General features: G+C 40.8%; 2 protein-coding genes across 4 annotated transcripts in view; one reads left to right on the top strand and one right to left on the bottom strand.

Moving 5' to 3' along the window:
- The window catches only part of stk39 (serine threonine kinase 39), a 33,122-nt gene extending 26,512 nt beyond the window's left edge, over positions 1-6,610 (top strand). For both annotated transcript variants that reach the window (XM_026145248.1, XM_026145249.1), the window contains 2 exons: positions 70-134; positions 5,169-6,610. In XM_026145248.1, coding sequence (XP_026001033.1) covers positions 70-134; positions 5,169-5,243 — 140 coding nt within the window. In that variant the 3' untranslated portion in view covers positions 5,244-6,610. The remainder of the gene's footprint in view (positions 1-69; positions 135-5,168) is intronic.
- Positions 6,611-8,226: 1,616 nt separating this feature from the next.
- The window catches only part of b3galt1b (UDP-Gal:betaGlcNAc beta 1,3-galactosyltransferase, polypeptide 1b), a 62,987-nt gene continuing 47,870 nt past the window's right edge, over positions 8,227-23,343 (bottom strand). For both annotated transcript variants that reach the window (XM_026145252.1, XM_026145253.1), the window contains exon 2: positions 8,227-10,785. In XM_026145252.1, the coding sequence (XP_026001037.1) occupies positions 9,568-10,554 (987 nt within the window). In that variant the 5' untranslated portion in view covers positions 10,555-10,785 and the 3' untranslated portion in view covers positions 8,227-9,567. The remainder of the gene's footprint in view (positions 10,786-23,343) is intronic.

A 23,343-nucleotide genomic window follows, 5' to 3' on the forward strand; every position in this document is an offset into this window, starting at 1 on the left:
TTGTCCTAAAATTTCCTCAGTATAAAACGTGTTTGTTATTACTGAACACAATTATTTCCTCTATTACAGTTGCTGCTAACCTTCAAAAGATTGTAGATGACCCAATTACCTACAAAGTACTGACCTTTAAGCTGGTGAGTTTCCACATGATTGATGGTTCATGACAGCTGCCCTGGCTTTGTCTTGGCTTGTGATGTCCAACCATAAAGAGCTTGCTGGGGAAAGCTTTAGCGAGAACTGGAGTTATTAGACATAAACTCTGCGTAAAACTAAAAGATGTTCAGTTGATGATGTTAAGAAATTATTTTAGAAGAAGTGAAGGAGAAGGTTAGAGGATTGATGTTACAGAAGACATTAAAATTATTTACCCTTTTTCTCTAAATCTGGACTTGAAATGTTTGGATATTTTGTTATAGGGATAAAGTTCATTCAGGCTAAATATAACATACATTTTCACATTTATTTTACACTCTGCACACTTTGTTAGCTACACCATGCTAGTTCTGTGCTGGCTCCAGTTTCTTTTCTTCATATCGACATGATGGCATCACATAGTTGATTCATTTTTTTCTGCTGCAAATCCACGATAGGACTCTCCCGTTCCACCACATCCCAACGATGCTGTAGTGGATTCAAATCTGGTGACTATTTGAGGCCATTTGAGTACAGTGAGCTCATTGTCATGTCAAGAAACCAATTTGAAATCATTTGAATTTTGTGGCATGGTGTATGATCCTGCTGGAAGCAGCCATCAGAAGGTGGTCATAAAGACGTGGTCAGAAACAATAGTAAGGCTGTGGCGTTTAAACGACACTCAGTCGGTACTAACGGGCTCATGAAAATATCGCCCACACCAATATATCACCACCAACCTGAACTCTTGATAGAAGGATTGGTCTTTGCTTTTATATCGTTCACACCAAATTCTCACCCTACCATCTGAAAGTTGCAACAGAAATTGAGACCGTTCTTTAGTCTTCTTTTCTATTATGTAATTTTAACTAACATGAGTGACACCAAGGCGTGCTCTCTTGCTACTATAGCGCCTCTACTTTGAGGTCGGACATGTTCAGAGGTGCTCTTTTACATACCTTGGTTGTGGTGGTTATTTGAGTTACAGTTGCCTTCCTCTCAGCTTGAAGCAGTCTGGCCATTCTTCTCTGAACCATCAACAAGACAGAGAATTGCCGCTCACTGGATATTTTCTCTTTTCTTTGGCTCATTCTCTGTAAATCCTGGAAAAGGTTGTGCAGGGAAATCTGAGTAGATCGGCAGTTTCTGAAATACCGATAAGCTTACCATCTGCAAAGTCACTTAAATTGCCTTTCTCCTCTGATTCTGATGCTCAGATTGAATATCAGCAGGTCATCTTGACCATTTAGGCTTACATGCATCAGTCTAAGTAGATTTAATTGCTGCCAAGTGATTGACTGTTTAAATTACTGAGCAGCACTGAGCATGTATATGTACTGTAAAGTACTGGATTGTGCAATGGGCAATATATAGCATTATAGCAACATCATTGTAAAACAAAATATACGATGTACTAAAAACAAACATTCAAATGCAAATAAAAACAGCCTTAACAGATCAATAGTCAGTGTTTATCAGTTCAACTTTAATAATATAACTACATTAGGTTTTGTTTTATTATCTCAATTGTGACAAAAATCCAATACAGCATTGATTTTATTTTGTGATGTATTGTTACCGTTGTGTAACGAATCCACATTAATGAGTTCTTAATGAGGAAAATACGACCTCCACATCTTCCCTTTTGTGGTTACTATAAAATTTTGTATCAAGTCTGTATTGTCTGTGGAGAGGAGTGTCATGATTTGAGTAGTCAAACACAATATGTTTTTATCAGAATGATTTTTTATTTGTGCGCTTCACATTGTGGATTATTGTGAGTCTTTAGGTGATTTTATTTTCTTTGACGACGGTGCATCTTTGTTGCGCTATCTGAATACACCATATGTGCTTTTAAGAAGTCCCTTTGTGCAGTGTGACATATTAGAATGTGATATTAAGAAAGGAAATAATGCCAGTTTCTTTGTATTTGACAAAAAAATATGTAAATTATGTTTTATTGACCTTTGTGTAGTTGTGGGTAAACAACATCTGTGCTTTGGGTTGCAGTATTTTACAGTGTGACCTTTCTGCCATTTGCCTTATCAGCAGGTGGACAAATCTCTGGAGAGCCAGAGTGAGGGCTGTACTGGGCATGCCATGTAGATATATGGGCATGCTTTCATTTCCACGTGTTAACTCTGCACCTCTGCAGGCAGTGCTAAATTCTCACTGCAGCTCAACTCCGCCTTTCTGAACGAATTACGAGTTACGAGGGTGGTGTCACAAAACCCAGAGAGTGAGAATAATTACCCCTGCAAGGGGAACAATTCATAACACTTTATGAAGACAATTTATGGTGTGGGTGGCACTATAGCTGCTTTATGACTGAACTGAACAAGAGATCAGAATAGACTCATGAGCTCACAAAAACGGACTGTTTTAATAACAGTGCCTCCATGGTGATTACACAACTGCAGAGCCCGAGAGTGTATGGGTGGTTTTCTCAGATAAGGTGCAAATTGGTGAAGGACATTGGATGTTGGGTCACGAGGTTAAGCTTTTCACGAGGATGGCTGGTTCAAAAAAAGGAAAATGTATTTTCTCTGAGCAGTGACACAAATTAACATGCAGAATGAATTCAAATATTGCTTCAGTAAAGGGGATCTGTGCAGCCTAAAACAGAGGTGAGACAAGCTGCTGCAAGTTAAAGAAATATGGTGAATTATTGGAGGATGGTGTTTTGTGTAATCATTGTTTTTCAGAAAGGTACAATGGGTTGCCAGGGGTTTGAGCCCATTTTCCCACCTCAGCTTTAATGAGGTTGGCTCTGATGTCGGTTGTCTCGCTTCCAATCAAGCTCACAAATGATCTCAGAAGTTGTGCATGGCCAGTGGAGGTCAGTCAGGGTTTTTTATGCTAGATTCTAAAACTATATATATATATGTTTACTGGCCTCAGGAGCACTGTTGTGTAGCAGCACGAAAGAGCCTTCCACAGACTAACACATAATTTTATTCTCTGCAGCTTTGAGACTTACCTTAATTGGACAAACGAAACGAAACCATGAAACACACAACGCACCAGATGATATGTAAATAACAGAGTCCACATCACTGATATAGTTTACCCTAGCTACACAAACTGCTTAGCAGTACTGCTTTAATCTGATATCATGCAGCAGCCACAGCAATGATAATAACTGATAGACTATTGTTTTTACAGCAGCTATTTTTGCACAAAATAGTGGGTAAACACATGTTATTAAAGAGAGCAATACTTGTGTGCCATTAGGTAGAAAACTTTAATTAATGGGATTAACAACATCTTTGTTAACCTAACATTTCATATCGTAATGTTCCTGTAAAAAACAAGGACTATTAGGAATTGGTCAGATGTGACTAGCTTATATTTCTTGTTCACTCTTATAATTATAACCAACCATTTGCACAAGCCAGTAATTCTAATAAGATTTTTTTATGACTGCTGATACAAGCAGTGAGAAAATTCTGCTGTATTAGGTGTTTTCTGTAAGTTCGTGAAACTTTAAAATTTCTGTGTTATGGAAGAAAACTTTATATTTCATTGCTAAGCATTGTCAGGTGTTAGTTTTTATATATAGTTGGTAGGAATTTTAATAGAGTAGCTCAGGAGCCTGCCTCCTGAGTAGAAAATGTCAATGTTGGTGACTTTGCTGCTTAGAACTTGAATTATTAGAGAAAAGCCCACACCAGTGAATGACTAATGCTAACTTTGCTAACCTACAAGGTTAGCAACCGTCTCTTCTCAGTCATTTGCAGTCACCTCCATTTTAGGCTGCACAGATGTCCTTGACTGAAGCATTACTTTAATATATTTTGCATAGTAATTTGTATCACTGCTCAGAGAAAATGAATCAACCATCCTCATGGAGAGCTTAAACTGGTGACCCAACACCCGATGGGCTCCACCAATTTGCACCTTATCTGGCAAAGCCACCCATACACTCTCTGAGGGCTCTGCAGTTGTGTAATCACCATGGAGGCACAGTTATTAATACAGTCAGTCGTTGTGAGTTCATGAGTCTATTCTGATCTCTTGTTCAGTTCAGTCATAAAGTTGCTTTAATGCCACCCACACCATAAATTATCTGCATAAATTTTGACTCTTTGGTACAGAGGTCGAATCAATGATTGGCTGCAAAATGAACCCAAATTATCACCTCTCCTCCGCGGTGCTTGACTGTTGGTATGAGGTGTTTGTGCTGATGTACTCGCCAAACGTGGGGTCGTCCATTATGGCCAATCTTCTCTCTCTCGTCTCATCTGTCCAAACAACGTTGTTCCAAAGTCTAGCGGTTTGTTCAGATGTGCAAACCTAAACTGTGCTGCCATGTTCTTTTTAGAGAGAAGGGGCTTTTTCCCTTACAACCCTTCCAAAGAGGCCATGCTTGTTCAGTGTTTTTCTAATTTTGCTATCATGAAGTTTAACATTTAACATGCTGACTGAAGTCTGTTGAGGTAAGATGTAGTTCATGGGGTTTTTGCAGTTTCTCTGAGCATTGCTGACCTTGGGGTGAGTTTTCTGGGACATAAAAATCTTTCTCACTGTAGAATGATGGGCTTCAAATTGCTTTGAAATGGCCTTATAATCACTCCTAGATTAATGGGTAGGCACACTTGCTTCCCTAAGACCATTGCTGATATCTTTCCTCCTTGGCATTGTGTTAATGCACACCTGAACGTTTCAGACCTGCAAACTGAAGCTCTATTTATCAAGTAAATTTGATTAACAGCCCCTGGCTTCTACTTACCCTCTTAGTTCCTATGGAAGCAGTGTGGGTGTCCTTAGTTTTTGCATCGCGCTCTGTGAAAAAATTATTTTCCACATGACTGCATGCTATGTGGACAAAAAATAATTAAGAAGCTGACGAGTTCTTAATAATAACCATTACTACCAGTTTAAAACGTAGCTTGTATCCGGTGAGGGAAATTATGTCATTTTTTTTCTCATTTTGAAAATGAGTCTCAGATTTGGTTCCATATTAAACTCAGTTTCAGTAGTTTCAGCTCCCTGCTTCTGTTGATGATCCTCTGACTGTCTTCTTTCCCATGCAGGCTTCCAGCTGCGATGACACGGAGATCCCTGATGAAGTGAAGTTGATCGGCTTTGCGCAGCTCAGTGTTAGTTGATGCTCTCTTCGTGACTGTAGCAGGTGAGACAGGGAAGACAGTTCAGGGCAGACAGACTGAGGAACACTCCACCACTTCCTGCAATATCTTCCCTTCCTCACTTCCTGGCTCCGCCTCACCTTCCCCGATGCCCATTTCTTCCACCACCCTCGTTAGCGCCGGCTTCCCTGCTTACTGTCCTATCTTTAAACTTAACGACATTCCACTGCCCAGCGCACAGCCGAGGAACCTAAAGGTGTACTCAGGTGGCAAAAGAAGGTGATTAAGATGTAGCTTTGAATGTTCTATTTATTTATTTCTTGAACTCGTTTTTGTTTTACATCATATTACCTCTGTGTTCAGCAAAGCTCTCATTATTTATTGAAATGAGAAGGGTTTTTTCTTCCCATGCTGATTTGTTGCCACAGTGAAAACAAATTTGCTTTGACTCACATCTCACAAACGCACTCATTCGAGAAGTTTCCCTGAGGTCTGTGTCAGAATGTACGAATACGTTAATTTATGGGAAAAAGCACATTTTCATAAGAACATAATGAATGTCAAAAGAGAATGAATTGTATTTCCATATTAAGACCTGTTTCACATTAACAACCATTTGCTTGAGTGTGCAGGAAAAAAAAAGGAGACCTGGATGCTACTGTGTATAATTTGCTGCTCTCAACAGTGTTAATGCTTCAAAATGCTAGAGGTGCCTTGTTCATTTTTCTGTGCCTAAGAAAGTAGTCGATAAATGAGACCGCACAAAGAGGGGGAACCTGCTGATTGCCATTCCACCAGTGTATTATTTCAGCAATGACACAATTCAAGTGAAGTATCTTAACTTAATGAGGCAAGCTAAAATGCACTTTTGGGCTGAATGCGTGGACCTGACAAACAGATGCTTAGCCCCGGGAGACAAGTTAATTTATGTGCTTCTGTCGTCAGACGAACACACCGTAACAGGACCTGCAGTCATATAATCTGTTCTTGTTGATGGGTTTTCAGATGCTAATCAGCAAAACACAATGGTTGAATTTCCTTGCTCTGTCCTGCTGCACTACAAAACTTTTTCGTTCCCCGAAACATCATAGTTACTAAAGTGTACTGGATGACGATGCATTTGAAGATGAAACCAAACGGCAACTGCCGAAAAGGTGACGAGCCATTTGTTTGTCCAAACAAGTCCAGTAGCTCTAAATTATTTTTTAGGTATTGAGGTGGTCAATATTAACTTCTACTAAATTCTTTATTTTATGAAGTAATTTATTGTGTTTTCTATGTACAGTTCTGTGTACCATTTCAACATATTACCCCTGTTCCTTCTGTAATCAGCTGATGTCAAGTTTCGGATTAAGAGCAACCAATAAAGAATTGCTATGATTTAAAAACAAGTGTGTGAAGTATTTTATTTTTAAAAAAAAAATCTGTCAGCTGCTATTAGAATGAACCTCCTACACTTCAATCGATGTTTGTTTGTGATTGCAAAGGAGTTGAATAACTTACCATATTTCTGCAAATATGCTTTTTAAAGTACAAGTCTGAATTCATAAATATAAAATGCACAGTTTTACATTTTAATACACAAAAAGTATAAGTTACTGTGGCATAATGTGGTACGGTATGACCAGTTGTTTATTTCTGTTAATGTTACAAACCTATACTACAGAATATCTGACATCATATAGTGATCTGTCTGGTTTTCTAGCTAAATAATAAAAAAAACCCCTTAATGTAGACATGTTAAAAACAGTTCTTGCATACACATAAATTACACACTCACAGGCCACTTTGTTAGGTAGACCTATTCAACTTCTCACTCAAACATCTAATCAGTCAGTTCAGTTGCATGTCAGCAGCAGTTATGAGCATCAGAATGTGAATTTATAAGTGACTTTGAACATGGCACGGTTGTTAGTACCAGATGAGATGGCCCGAGTATTTCAGAAACTGCTGATCTACTGGGATTGTTCTTCCACAACCATCTCTAGGGCTTAGAGAGCACAGTCTCAAAAAGAGAAAATATCCAGTGAGCTGCAGTTTTCTGGATAAAAATGCCTTAATAACCAGAAGAGAGTGGCAAAACTGCTTTAAGCTAAAAGAACGGCAACAGTAAGTCAAATAACCGCTGGTTAAAACCAAGGTACGGAGAGGAGCGTCTCTTAATGTTGGACTTTGAATCAGATGGACTAAATCAGCAGAAGACTATATTGTGTGACGTTAATGGATCCAGTAAGTCTCAATTTCTGCTACAACATTTGCCGGCCCTTTAGTACCAGCTATGCTATTTCCTGACCATGTCCATCTCTTTATGACCACAATGCACAAAGCTTGTATCATATCAAACTGATTTGTTGAACATGACAATTCACTTTACTGAAATGGCCCCCAAAGTTACCAGATCTCAGTCAAATAGAGCACCTTTGAGATGTGGTGAAATGGGAGATTCACATCGTGGATGTGCCACTGAATATTCTGCATCAACTGTGTGATGCTATGATGTTATTATGGACCAAAATCTCTGAGGAATGTTTTCAGCATCTTGTTGAATCTGAGCCACAAAAGATTTAAAGCAGTTCTGAAGACAAAAGGCGGTACTAGCAAGTGTGCTGTGGGTGTATGGATTCCAGGCTTGTTCTTTGGTGAGAGCTTTGGTATAGACTAGGCCTGTAACTGGTTAGAATAAGGAAGTTTTTTTTCCCTGCTATTTAAAAAAAAATATTCCCAAATAATCCCAACTTTGCTTACATTGAGAGAAGGTTGGGCTGAAGATTGAAAGAGGAAGGGGTATAGACTATGATGTAACCTACCCACTCTTTTTCTTTTCTTTTTCACTCTCTTTCCTCTTTTTATACAAGTCTAGTAAATAATTGAAATTAAAAAAAGCAAACTGCCCTCCACAATACAAAATCTCTAAACAAAAACCCCCCCACAAAAAAAGCCAATAAAGCTGCAACCCTTCACCACCCACCAACTGATGAAACTGGAAGAAGGCACTGAGTAAAAGCAGTATTATAACTTTAATTATTCAAGTATTTGTTTTTTAATATAAAAAACATACAATATATAACAATAACCCCTTATGGGATAGATGGTTTCACAGTAAATGCCACATTAGCTTATAATACTACAAAACCTTTGAAAGAAAAATAAAAGGAAAAGGAAATTTGGCTGTGAACACCACGTTGTTCAAGAGACAATGTTCTCGATGATGTCAGAAGCAGTTCTTCCATAATTACTGATACGCCAGATACATATGATAATTCATCAAGTCGGTAATGGTCTTAGTTACAATTAAACTGACACTTGTACGACATGATGCTGCATTTCTCTTGATGTGTGGAAGAGGCTGATGAGCCGAAATAGCTGATGATATACAGCGTACATAACCAAGAGCAGCAGCTGCAGTAATGAGAAGCTGATAGCTGAAACACATAATTACCTCAAGAGTGAAAATGTCAGAGTGAGAAAACAACAAAATGCATCTAAAAACTGAAATATACAAACAGCTTTCTCAGAGAAAAAGGTGGTGAAATGAGGACAAAATGTAAACAAAAACATCAGGAAAATTCGAGAAAAAAGACTGATTAACTGTGCGGGCTGATTAAAACCCAAACATTTGGCCTTATAAATTGTTTTCATGCCAAATTATCCTTTCAGCTTCTGTTAGATGATTGATAATTGACTGCAGCCTGTTTTCAGCTTTGTATGATTTAAAAGTGAGAGCACAGCATGCGACCTGGTTTCGCTTTTTTTCTAATTAGAGTTACATTTGCATTCTTATTGTAAAAGAACTCTTCTCTCAATTCTAAGAAACATTTTTGAAGTGCATCATACAGGGATCTAATCTATGGTAAGTAGATACTTTATTGATTTCCACATTTTTTTCTTTTGGCTTGCAATCCTTAGAGAAGGTCAGGCTTGCTCGGTCAGCAGCTGGTAGAGATTCAGTGTCATGCTCAAGGACACTTTAGCATAGAAAATGTTGCCAACTCAAACTGTTAGGCCACACTAATTAATGCTTAACGCTGATTGACTTAATGCCTTTAAAGAATAGTCTACATAAATTGGACCTGGAGTATATGAACAAATTACTTTCACTAACAACACCCCATTTTAATTATGCATGAGAATACACACTTTACAAGCCTCGTGCATTCATTAACAATCATGAGGTGAGATATAGACGTAGATGGATGTTAATGGAAACGTCTGTCTTGAAATAGACTCGCAGCAGCCCTCTCGGTGTTTACATCATTCGGTGATAATACTTTAAATGGTGAAAAAGGCAAAGAAAAAGGGAAAAATAACGTGGTTTTTTTTGTTTTGTAAGTGTCTCTCGTGTCCCCTAACATCTCAAGTGTTTCTTGCTGGACATGTCATTCCAAATACGGTGCATCTCCTCCGGGGAGATCTGGTGGACGGTGATAACCCGCCTGTATCTGCAGAGGCTGTAAGCCATTTTCCAGTGATTAAAACCACTGTTCTGATAAGGGTGTATGCCCAGCTTTCGCAAACACAGTCCCACATAGACATCCTCCAAGTGCAACAGTCTTGTGTGTAATGAAGTCTTGTAGATTAGCTCAGCTACATCTGCTGAGAACACGTAGCCGGTGCCCGAGCAGAAAGGTGGGTATTTGCTTTCAGGATACAAGTCTCTGGGCATGTACCACTTGCTACGCATATCTCTAATGGGACCACCATTTATTACGTAGCCAGTGAAATATCTCCTCCTTGGTTTGGTGTTGGGTTTCAGGAGCTTGTAGATTAGATTGTCCATGTTGACAAAGATGTCACTGTCTGTCTTCATGACATACTGTGCTTTGGGGCAGAAAGTCGCCACCCAGCGCATTCCCATCATGGTCTTGAGGGTTAGATTGTGGTAGGAATCGATAAAGTCCTCCACCACGATGTCATGGAAGATTTGACTCTCCTGTTCCACCATCTGGTTCAGCACAGGGTCCGTGTTCCTGCCCAGCAGAAAGATCGTAAGGATGCGGACGTCGCCGAAGGTCGACTCATCGCCCCAGGTCTCTCTGATGGCCTGCCTCGCATCAAACTCTTTGTGGGTGGTGCTGATGAGAATGACCAGAAAGGGCGTGACGCTTTCGCATTTCTTGGGCTCATTGATGACAAACTCAAAGGCGTGTGGGTTAAGGGGGCGGGTGCGGATGTTGTTGAAGGTGATGTTTTTATGAGGTTTCACAGTCTTCCGTATAGGCACTGACATGTGGCCAACGTACGTGGACGTTGGGCGAGTTATGCTCAAGTACCACAGAGCGCTCGCCCAGCAGACCACTGTCAACAGGTATAAACATGACACTTTGGAAGGCATTATGCTGCATTTAGGTGTGTTTTAATGAGTAGGATCTCATAAGGCTTTCTTTCCATTAGTGACGTTTCACCTGGCGAGGCAGCATTAAGCTGCTCCAGCATGCGGTTTGACATTAATGGTCAGTAATGGATTACTTCAGACAGAAAGGATCTTTTTTGGATTTTAAAGCACTTTAAAACTGTTTGGACGTCCGCCTCCCTCTTTGTGACACTGCTGCTTCTCCATTTACATCTGAAAGAGAGCGAGAGAAAGAAAACATGAGTATAAAAAAAAGCATGTGTCCCTGAAAATCTTTAAATGAAGTTTGTTTCAATCAGCTGAACTCAGTAGAAGCATTTCCCACAGCGCAGACTTAGTTATCAAGAACAATTCAAATAAATGAGGAAATGCTGCTGAGCCGCTCAAAATCACTCACTAGATGATTTCTAATTTGTATCTTTGTAAATCAAGTTGGAGGACGAAAGAAAAGTACTTGGATGAACTCAATATCTAATAAAATAATATCACCGCAGCAAATATGTGGGATAAATTGCGAATCATCTGCCGTCTGGAAAAAGCAAATCATTGTCAGGCACGTTTATTTTCTGCATTGTTAAAACTCACTTATTATTCAGTGGGAACCCACATGAGTGTGAGGGTTTTGTGAATGCTGGGTATCAGGCTTGGTATAGATCGGGTGAAATGTTGTGATTGTGTGACTGTCACATTTTGAATTTCATGTATATTTGTTTAGCACATTAGTAAAAGTGTTCAGATCTCTTTTATTACTCAGGCCAAACGTAACTATTACTGATCAAGTACGACCTTAAAACCACAGGCAGATGAACTGAATAACACTTTGTCACAATGCAGTGCTCTGCTGGGAAACCTTGGGACCTGGCAGTCATTATGTAGGTGTTTCTTTAATACTCAGCATCCACTTAAAAATGTTGCAGACTTAGCTCCAGGGCAGCAACTTTCCCCAGGAGGACAATGCACCCACAAACACACCACAAACAGCCCAAGGCTAGGTCAGAGATGTTTCAGCTTCATGAGGGGACCTCACCAACATGAGTCTGGTCATTGTAATGACTAATTGGAAAACTCTCCTACAAAGAAAGGTTTTGCACTAAGAATACAAAAGTGTGATAAAAGCAAAATGTACAACAGTATAGTTTAACACTATTAGATTATTACACAGTAGCAGCTTATCCACTGACACTAAAGCTCTAGTCCCCCTGAGAAGTGGAGGAAGATGGATGGATGGTAGATATTCTTAGTACATCTCCAGCTGACAAGTATGGGTTGTTTATACAGCTCTTTTCTAGTCTTACTCACCACTGAAAGGACTGAAAGTACTTTAGATTACAACTCACATTTTTTAAATCATACATACAGGACGTTGGTTTGAATATTAGTTTTTTTCACATGTTAATATTGGATTTAGCATTCTATTCTAAGTTGTATTAGTTTCCTCCCTCAGTGTTCCCCAGCTTCTTGTGTCAAATCCCTGTGGTCTTAGAGTTTGTTTACGTCCTGTTTCTACAGTCGCGTCTCTGTCAATCTGCTTCCTCTGTGTTCGTCTCTGTCTCCCGCGAGTCTCTTTGTCTCGCCTCTTTGTCTCGCCTCTGTCATCTCACTGTGTCCGTGTCTCAGTGCTAGTGAATTCCTGTTTTCTTTTTTCGTTTTGCGTGACAATCACTTGTCCTGTGTGTGTCGTGTTCAGTTTTGTTAGTCAGATTTAGTTCATCTGTGTTCCCTGGTGTATTTAATCTCCCTGAATTCCTTGTGTGTATTTAAGCCCTGTTTCCTTCTGTACATTGTCGCAATCTCCATCATTTTGCGTGTCTCCCTCATGTTTAAATCTCCTAGTTGATTATTTATTCCATTCCAAATTTCCTAGTTTGTAATTTTCCTTTAAGTCCAGCAATAAAGCTGCTTTTTTCAGTTCAGTTCTGCTTCAAGTCCTGCACATTGGGTCTATGCCTCAGCCTGCCACATACAGCGTTTGTTGAAAAGAACCCTCCTGCTGTGAGGATGTGAGGTGACAGTATGGTAGAAATATCAAGTGAACTGAGATGGAAGAAAAAAAAAAAACATATATGAATCTGTCCTTAGGTACAGCACACCTGTATAAAATTTTACTTCACGGGCACCAATACGGCTTACATAGTTGAGTGGGTGACCCACATATCAAAGATAACTGCAGAGGCAGAGACTATTTCCCTTCTCCCCACTTTACTGTCTACTCTCTGCACTACACTTAAGAATAAAGACTGAAAACGCCAAAAAAATACAACTTTAAACATTTACTTCAGGACATCCAATCACTTTTTTTGTCTAAGCAGACAAAACAATAACACCTTTCATTCACTTTATTACTGTAACCTGAATTAAATACTCGTGCCTGCATATCACTGAGCAACAGATCTTGTGCAATAATCTAAAAGACAGCATTTTCAGCATTCAGTACATCATCCCAGTGTGGAGGTTGACATTTCACAAGAGTAGAAAAATGCCCTTTAAAAAAAACAAAACAGAAAAAAACTCAACCAAAAAGCAAAAGTATGCTTTACAATCTCTCTTCTTCTGGGGCTCAAAAGAGCTCTGGGGTTGGCAGGATTCTGCAGCGCGATATGGTGACACAAAGGAAACACTGTGCCATGATAGGACCCTCCCCTGGGATGCCCCCTCCCCTGTTTTGTTCTGTGCTGCACAGCTATACAGTCTTCCTGCCACAGATGTCTTTCGCTTGTTTATTTTCTGAGCAGTCATTCTGCTGCGTGGACGCTGAGATGGAATTTGGCTGTCCTTTTGCACAGGTGGCTGAGCTCCCTATAAAGGATATGTTAACATGTAGATCATGTCTCACAGCTTTTTGAAGCTCTCGCTGACTTTTCTTTTTGTTCAAGGTAGATCACACTACGCATTTCACAGGAGAATGGCCAAAATGCAGTAAAGCCCTATATACCCATCTTCAAAGCTGGAAAGCAGTGTTACGGCGCCAGATCCGCGGCCCCGAACCGTAGTAAGGAAACCTCTGGCAGTTACTTGAAGGCTCCGTGACTTGCTCGTAGCCAGGTGTTTTGTTCCAAAAAGTGATTTCCAATGTTTCCGTGTATTTTTTATGTGTAATATCTTTACGTATGTTGGTAAATAGACTTCGGTGAACAGCGTTTACAAAGGGGTTATATATAGAGTTAAAAAATTATCTGTTTTTTCAAGTATCTTTACAACTCTGTGTTATTGTACTTACATTATAACCAATCCGGTCCTTTATCCCCACTTAAAATATTTTTACAGAACTATTGTAATATTTGCTGCCATTTCTGCTGTGCTCTTGGCCAACTTACTCTTACAAAAGACATTTTTTGTCAGGGTCCTGGGACTGGGCGACCCAGGATCCCTGAGCAGTCATGTATCATATTATTATTATGATTATTATATGTATTTTGGTATTGCTGCTGCTCTCCTCCATGATTGTAGATGTGAGTGTGTGTGTTTATGTCTGCGGGGATGCTTGGAGGATGGAGCTCAGCCACCTGCAGGCCTGAGGGGTGTGGCCCTGCGGAAGGACTGGCCACACCCGAAGCCACACACCTGCCGCTGATCAGGGCTCGTCGGGGGAGCTACTTAGGAGAGTCTTGGAGCTCCCACCGACGCGGGATCATTCCATGAGACTCCACGTTAGTCTTCTGCTTAGCTAAAGTCTGAGTGTATGCCTACTGGAATTAAGTGTCTTGACGGCTGCCTCTGTCATTTTCCCCTCAGGAGGAGCGTGGAACCTCGGAGGCCAGCAGGCACGGGGTGTGTGTGGACACACGGCAGTGGAGAACACGGAGCACGGACTTTTGGGAAGACACGACACGGGAGTCACGGGAGAGCACGGGGATTTACTGTTATTGTTTCCATCACTGTAAATAAACGCACTGTTTATACACAGAGTACTGCGCTTGGGTCCTCCTTCCCCACACATCCCCACGGTCTGCCAGCCAGACCGTGACAGAATGATCCCGCCACGCATGGACCCAGCGGTCTCGGAGGAGAGGCTCAGGAGGGAGGTTATGGACAGGGTTTACAGACTCTGTGAGTCTGACTCTGACTGTGACTCTGAGGAGCTCTCGCTGCCGGCCGAGGAGGAGCTCTCGCTGCCGGAGCTCTCGCTGCCGGCCGAGGAGGAGCTCTCGCTGCCGGAGCTCTCGCTGCCGGCCGAGGAGGAGCTCTCGCTGCCGGAGCTCTCGCTGCCGGCCGAGGAGGGTCCCGCTCAGCCGGAGGTCAGCGGACCGGAGGGACCTCCACGTCTTTATTTTTAATGTTAATGAGATTTTTTTAACTGCATAAATAAAGGTTTTAAGTCACTGCCAAAAACTGATTACGCCTTGTTACACGAATGTTGTTTGTGGCTCAGTGTGACTTTGTGTCATCCATGAGGGATGCATTTGACACATGTTTCACATATTATAGCCCAACAAGTTGCTTATAGCAGTTCAAATACGAGCAATCACTTTTTGGCAAATACCGGAAATCAGTTTTTGGCAGACAATCACTTTTTGGCACTACCGGCAGCCTGCTTACTGTACAGGTCAACTCCACTAGTGAAAAGATGGAAAGAGGCGTGGGAAAACTGCTTCACTGAACTTTATTTCTTCTCCAAGGCACGAACACCGCGTATAGTGGGCTGAAAACAGTTTACTCACAGCGAGCATCACCGACACACTCTGGCTGCCGAGGAAGTTCTTATATTTCTTTTACTACTTTTCTTTACATCCCTTTTTCTCTCTCTCTTCACACACCCACACGGGCGGTCCCGCTACACACATCCCGAATACATTTCCCATCAGGCTTCATCCTTAAAGCGCCATGCCTGTAACAGCAACCTGAGCAGACAAATATAGCCATAATGACGTGACTTTAATTCCATTTACCAATAGAGCGTAATTACCTGCAGTCTATACCCTCATACAAAAGGACTCTGTTAGACTAAAAGACAACTGAGCCACAACAAAGACCACACTTGCAAAACAATGTATTTTCCTTTGTAGAAAATAATCTATCAGATGAATTAGTGCTTTAAGGAAGATAAGCCTGTGAGAAATCGGCGCTATAAATGAATCAATAACAATTTTTTTTGTTTAAGCTCTGTGTGAGGGAAAACAAACTGTAGACAAACAGTGTCACGAATTGGATATTATGGTCAAAAATGAATGTTTATGATATAAACAAGACTTTTACAAAAAAACAACAACCCAAAATGCAATGATAAAAAAGTAAAATTCATTTATAATGCTGTTTATTCTGTATATTGTTTTCAGCAAACTAATTAAATTTATGCTCAAAGTACAGGTGCATGCAGGTGGCAAAAGAGGTTGCAATCGTAGTTGTTCAAAAGAACAACTGCACAGTTATTTACAATATGCACTTTATTGACACAATAACACAGTTATCGCCAATACACGGCTGTGTTGACATCCCTACTTTATAGGGGCAGATCATCACTTCGAGGCCATCTTAAAAAATGTGTTTACTCCTCACTTTCCCCTTGTGTCTTCCAGCCAAACTTATTTCTCACAATATTGGCCTGGTCCTCTTGTGAAATGGCTGTTATATCTCATTGGATTTACAGTGGTAAACAGTTGTTCCCTTTAATAACACTTTACTCAGACACGAGAAATACACAGAGGCGTCAATATGTTCTCGTCCCAGAGGAGGGATGAGGGTCATGCACAGGGAAGACAGTATAACAAGGCCAGGAACGAGGAATGGCTGTTTACTCTGGGGCTAATGGCGCAGTGAAAACAAAGAGCTGCACAAACACAAGGCCCATGTAGACTTGCTCAGATGCATAATATATATAACAGCAGGCTGATAGAAAGCTGACACCTGAGTCTGATACCTTAAAATTTTATTCTCCAGACTGAAGCAAAGTCTACCAGACAAATGAGGCAGTGATTATGTGATTGTTCATTTCACTGTAAAGCATAACCTCCAACGGCTTTTCAGAATAAAAATGTCTAAGCTGGTCTGCATCTCTTACATACCTGCACAGGATGAGATTAAATGACTAGTAAATCTGTCCCTGAGTCAGACTGATACGGGAGAAATTGCTTTTTAATACTAGTGAAAGAGTCAGGCATGAATTTAGGATTCTGAATGGCAAAACAAAAGAGACTGAATTTTATAATGCCTTGTTGCTCTACGGTTTGATAGTGTTTTAACCAACTGATAAATCACTTGTGTGCTGATGATGGTTGGGATGATTGTGCATCATTTAATCCACCTTTGTGGCTGAGATTAAAAAATATATATGTACAAACAGCCAGTTTTCTTAGCCTGTAGTAAACTGCTGCACAGGTGATAGGCATGCAGATGTTAGGCCTGATTGTTAAACACAATCCAACCAAAGGACAATCTAATCTTAACGATCTTAATGAGACCCAGGGCAATTATATGCTTTCTGCTCTACTGCAACTTCTTCAGCAACAGTTTCTAGAGAACATTTTGCTTTCATAAGCCAAAGTGGTAAGATAAATATTTAATAAAATAAATATTTTAAAGAAGAGTAAGAGTAAAATGCAGTATATATAGTGTGCTTTTCTACTCAATAAACCCCAGAGACTGTTATAAGACTGTTGTGACATGATGCTTAAAAGTCATATTAACAAACTTAAGTATCCACTTGTAACTTTAACATATATTGACAGATTGTCCTACAATTATGTTTCTCAAATGGTTGCTCGAGGAAGTGATCATATCAAGGTTGACCCTGGAGAGGATCTAATGCTTTTATTTAGATTGTAACATAGCCCAAATGCACAGCAAAAGTAACAAATCTAAAACATAGAAGCTTCTCAAGGTGAACACAGAGGGATGGATGACCCCTGCTGTTTGGATATTTAATTTAAAAAAGTAATTCTTTCAGAGAGTGTTGTTAGAGAGTGTAATTCACAAGTTTGTTGTTTTTCTTTCTGCCCAGCAAGCAGATAACTGAAGAACTTTTGCTATGCAGGTAACCACATAATTGCAAATGTAATATAATGACTGAATTTATTACAGTAATGCGTTACATTTATGCGATACAGAAGAGTAAGGGAGAGACAGGACTATTTATACTCAAAGAGCTGATCTGGGAAAGGCCAACGGGTGATGTTCACGAGACACAGGTGAAGTAATCGGGACAATTGGGGGAGTGAACATGCTCTGAACATGCATACAATCAGCTGGAGACATGATGGCTGAGTAGTGACTCCAGTTATACTTCTTTGAAGTCCATTTGAAGCCTGCTCCGTGTGAGCATGCATTGTAATGTAAAACCACTGCGGATGGGTCCACCTGGCCACAAAAAATTGCCAGGCATGCAAGTACACTATATATACCACATACACAAAGACATGGGACCACACGTGATAATCTTTCAGTTCAGGTGCGTTCAGTCCCATTACCACACGCATATAAAATCAAGCACCTGGCCGTGCAGTCGGCCTCTACAAGCATTTTGTGAAAGAATAGCTCAGTCTAAAGAGCTACATGAATTCGATCATGGTACTGTAACAGTTAGTTCAAAAGTCTTCCCTTCTTCCCTCTGTGATCAGCAGTCAGCGGTTTTATTGGAAACAAGGAGGCTTTACAGTAGAAACTAGAGATGGACCGATCCGATATTACGTATCGGTATCGGTCCGATACTGACCTAAATTACTGGATCGGATATCGGAGAAAAATAAAAAATGTAATCCGATCCATTAAATATCACGAAAGCACCTCACAAAACTTGCAACACGCCGTAACTCACCTCAGAACGTTAGCACGTCGGAGCAGTAGGCATCACGTGATAGAGCGGCTGTGGCATGCGGGACCTGTTGGTGGTCTGGATAGCATGTGGAGCTTCGCTAGCAACCCGGCATTTCATCTCCGACAAAGTTATCCCGAGAGAAGTAAAGCATTCCTGCGTTAAGCTTAACAAGCGATATATGGAGCGACTGCCTCTTCTTGCTGCTACTTCAATCATGAAACTGCTTAACGATCAGCTGATCGGCTTTTCTGTCGCGAGTCCCTGTCTCTGGTTTGCTTTTGGCCCACTTTGCACCAGAAAGAGGAAACCAGCGGCTGAACAACAGCAGCACGTTTAAGCTTGATCAGCTGTTGTTAGAATTTATTTATTATTACTTTCTACTCGAGGATCTTTTTCTATGTAGCTGACGGCTGGTAACTGTGCAGGGGCGGCTCTAGCAAAGTTTAGCCAGGGGGGCCGATAGGGCATTAACAGGGAAAAGGGGGCACAAAGATATACTTTTCTTTCTTATTCTCATTTAAAATGTCTAGCTTTTAATAAATAATTATCTGACACCCAAAGTTTTAATTTGATGTAAAAGGAATAGAAGTCAATTACTGTATATAGTGACTATTAAGTCTAATATATATACCCTAGTAAGCTATAGTACTTTTTACTTTGGGAAGGTACCATCTGTGCAGTCTGCAATTTTGTTGAAGAAAGTTGTTGAATCTATTTAATATTTCTTGAAAAATAATTGATTTCTGTGCATTTTTTTTTCACACTGCATCAAATTAAGGTTGATTACGTCGATTAAGCATCATGAGGTGGAGCGTGAGGGGTGGTTCCCCATTTTTTATTTATTTATTTTTGTTGTTGCTGGGAGTTGGAACCCTATTAGTTAGGTTGCTTAATATTTATGCTAAGTACTCTTTAAAATACCAGAATAGGGAGGATGGTGTAGGTTTAAGTTTATTAGATTGATCAGTATTGCTGAACTATGAAATATTTTTTTTTGCATACAGGTATAACAGAATAGCTTTAGTGTAGTTGTTGTTTTAAACTTGAGTATGAACTTATACAAAATGCAGCAAGATATTTTAAAAAACACTTTTGTTGATTAAAAAAACACTATCGGATTCATATCGGTATCGGCAGATATCCAAATTTATGGTATCGGTATCGGACATAAAAAAGTGGTATGTGCCATCTCTAGTAGAAACCACAGCAAATCAGCCACAAAGCGGCAGACAGCCTAAAGAAAGACTACAGGGAGTGCAGAATTATTAGGCAAGTTGTATTTTTGAGGAATAATTTTATTATTGAACAACAACCATGTTCTCAATGAACCCAAAAAACTCATTAACATCAAAGCTGAATGTTTTTGGAAGTAGTTTTTAGTTTGTTTTTAGTTTTAGCTATTTTAGGGGGATATCTGTGTGTGCAGGTGACTATTACTGTGCATAATTATTAGGCAACTTAACAAAAAACAAATACAGTGGAGCAAAAAAGTATTTAGTCAGCCACCGATTGTGCATGTTCCCCCACTTAAAATGATGACAGAGGTCAGTAATTTGCACCAGAGGTACACTTCAACTGTGAGAGACAGAATGTGAAAAAAAAATCCATGAATCCACATGGTAGGATTTGTAAAGAATTTATTCGTAAATCAGGGTGGAGAATAAGTATTTGGTCACCTCAAACAAGGAAAATCTCTGGCTCTCACAGACCTGTAACGTCTTCTGTAAGAAGCTTTTCTGTCCCCCACTCATTACCTGTATGAATGGCACCTGTTTGAACTCATCATCTGTATAAAAGACACCTGTCCACAGCCTCAAACAGTCAGACTCCAAACTCCGCCATGGCCAAGACCAAAGAGCTTTCGAAGGACACCAGGAAAAGTATTGTAGACCTGCACCAGACTGGGAAGAGTGAATCTACAATAGGCAAGCAGCTTGGTGTGAAAAAATCAACTGTGGGAGCAATCATCAGAAAATGGAAGACATACAAGACCACTGATAATCTCCCTCGATCTGGGGCTCCACGCAAGATCTCATCCCGTGGGGTCAAAATGATCATGAGACCGGTGAGCAAAGATCCCAGAACCACACGGGGGGACCTGGTGAATGACCTGCAGAGAGCTGGGACCAAAGTAACAAAGGTCACCATCAGTAACACACTATAACGGCAGGGAATCAAATCCCGCAGTGCCAGACGTGTTCCGCTGCTGAAGCCAGTGCATGTCCAGGCCCGTCTGAAGTTTGCCAGAGAGCACATGGATGATACAGCAGAGGATTGGGAGAATGTCATGTGGTCAGATGAAACCAAAGTAGAACTTTTTGGTATAAACTCAACTCGTCGTGTTTGGAGGACGAAGAATACTGAGTTGCATCCCAAGAACACCATACCTACTGTGAAGCATGGGGGTGGAAACATCATGCTATGGGGCTGTTTTTCTGCCAAGGGGACAGGACGACTGATCCGTGTTAAGGACAGAATGAATGGGGCCATGTATCGTGAGATTTTGAGCCAAAACCTCCTTCCATCAGTGAGAACTTTGAAGATGAAACGAGGCTGGGTCTTCCAACATGACAATGATCCAAAACACACCGCCCGGGCAACAAAGGAGTGGCTCCGTAAGAAGTCCTGGAGTGGCCTAGCCAGTCTCCAGACCTCAACCCCATAGAAAATCTGTGGCGGGAGTTGAAAGTCCGTGTTGCTCGGCGACAGCCCCAAAACATCACTGCTCTCGAGAAGATCTGCATGGAGGAATGGGCCAAAATACCAGCTACTGTGTGTGCAAACCTGGTAAAGACCTATAGTAAACGTTTGACCTCTGTTATTGCCAACAAAGGTTATGTTACAAAGTATTGAGTTGTATTTTTGTTATTGACCAAATACTTATTTCCCACCCTGATTTACGAATAAATTCTTTACAAATCCTACCATGTGAATTCATGGATTTTTTTTTTTCACATTCTGTCTCTCACAGTTGAAGTGTACCTCTGGTGCAAATTACTGACCTCTGTCATCATTTTAGGTGGGGGAACATGCACAATCGATTTTTTTTTGATCTGTTCACCGTCAACATTGCGTGCAGCAGCAACCACAGCCTCCCAGACACTGTTCAGAGAGGTGTACTGTTTTCCCTCCTTGTAAATCTCACATTTGATGATGGACCACAGGTTCTCAATGGGGTTCAGATCAGGTGAACAAGGAGGCCATGTCATTAGTTTTTCTTCTTTTATACCCTTTCTTGCCAGCCACGCTGTGGAGTACTTGGACGCGTGTGATGGAGCATTGTCCTGCATGAAAATCATGTTTTTCTTGAAGGATGCAGACCTCTTCCTGTACCACTGCTTGAAGAAGGTGTCTTCCAGAAACTGGCAGTAGGACTGGGAGTTGAGCTTGACTCCATCCTCAACCCGAAAAGGCCCCACAAGCTCATCTTTGATGATACCAGCCCAAACCAGTACTCCACCTCCACCTTGCTGGCGTCTGAGTCGGACTGGAGCTCTCTGTCCTTTACCAATCCAGCCACGGGCCCATCCATCTGGCCCATCAAGACTCACTCTCATTTCATCAGTCCATAAAACCTTAGAAAAACCAGTCTTGAGATATTTCTTGGCCCAGTCTTGACGTTTCAGCTTGTGTGTCTTGTTCAGTGGTGGTCGTCTTTCAGCCTTTCTTACCTTGGCCATGTCTGAGTATTGCACACCTTGTGCTTTTGGGCACTCCAGTGATGTTGCAGCTCTGAAATATGGCCAAACTGGTGGCAAGTGGCATCTTGGCAGCTGCACGCTTGACTTTTCTCAGTTCATGGGCAGTTATTTTGTGCCTTGGTTTTTCCACACGCTTCTTGCGACCCTGTTGACTATTTTGAATGAAACGCTTGATTGTTCGAAGATCACGCTTCAGAAGCTTTGCAATTTTGAGACTGCTGCATCCCTCTGCAAGATATCTCACTATTTTTGACTTTTCTGTGCCTGTCAAGTCCTTCTTTTGACCCATTTTGCCAAAGGAAAGGACGTTGCCTAATAATTATGCACACCTGATATAGGGTGTTGATGTCATTAGACCACACCCCTTCTCATTACAGAGATGCACATCACCTAATATGCTTAGTTGGTAGTAGGCTTTCGAGCCTATACAGCTTGGAGTAAGACAACATGCATGAAGAGGATGATGTGGACAAAATACTCATTTGCCTAGTAAGGCTGATTCAAATCTCCTCTGATGTTAACATCAGCACAGAAAAACCTGTGCTGGGAGTTTCATGGCATTGGTTTCCATATATGAGCATCTCCTGCAGGTATGATACAGTATAGTGTATAATCAACTGATCTAACTGACTAAAATTGGACTAGTCTAAAGCAGCATTTTAGGCCTAAAAGCACCTGCCAAGTTTGAGACAAGGTGTCCGACAAGGTATCAGGTCTAAAGATAATGAAAAATGGATTTTAATCATGGGTGAGATCAGGATCCAATCACTGTACCAACAATATGAAGAAAAGTAATATTGAAGATGATGAGCACCATCTTTTAGATTGATACAGTTTATCCATATGAGTGAAGCCATATGTGGGTGTCTCTGCTTTTGTTTCTCTTGCTATAGCACAGAGCAGAGCCTCCAAGTGCGTTCCCAGACCTTTGCAGCGCTATTATTTCAAGCATTCTCCATAGCATAGGATGTCACACTGTCACAAATGAAATTTCCCATTCTGTGTGAACAGATTGGCCCAGTTGGCAGCAAGATGGTAAAATAAAATGGTCTATAAGGAAGGAACAGGTGCACACAGCTTCGTGTTTAGGCACTGAACCTTTAGGACACGAAGCACGACAGAAACACAACAGGGAGGGGAACGGAGAGGGTGGCGGGGGGCATAATTAGCCTATACTACCAGAAGAGATTCAATTTATCGTGATTTATTATATCGCAACCAGTAAAATTGTATGAGGAGCAGGGCACAAAGACATTCATTCATCAACACGACATTTCTTTCTGCGAGCGTCTAGGTTGACTGTTTGGTGGACTAGTTTCTAAA

This window comes from Astatotilapia calliptera, chromosome 16, assembly GCF_900246225.1.
Source record: "Astatotilapia calliptera chromosome 16, fAstCal1.2, whole genome shotgun sequence".
Taxonomy (NCBI): Eukaryota; Metazoa; Chordata; class Actinopteri; order Cichliformes; family Cichlidae; genus Astatotilapia; species Astatotilapia calliptera.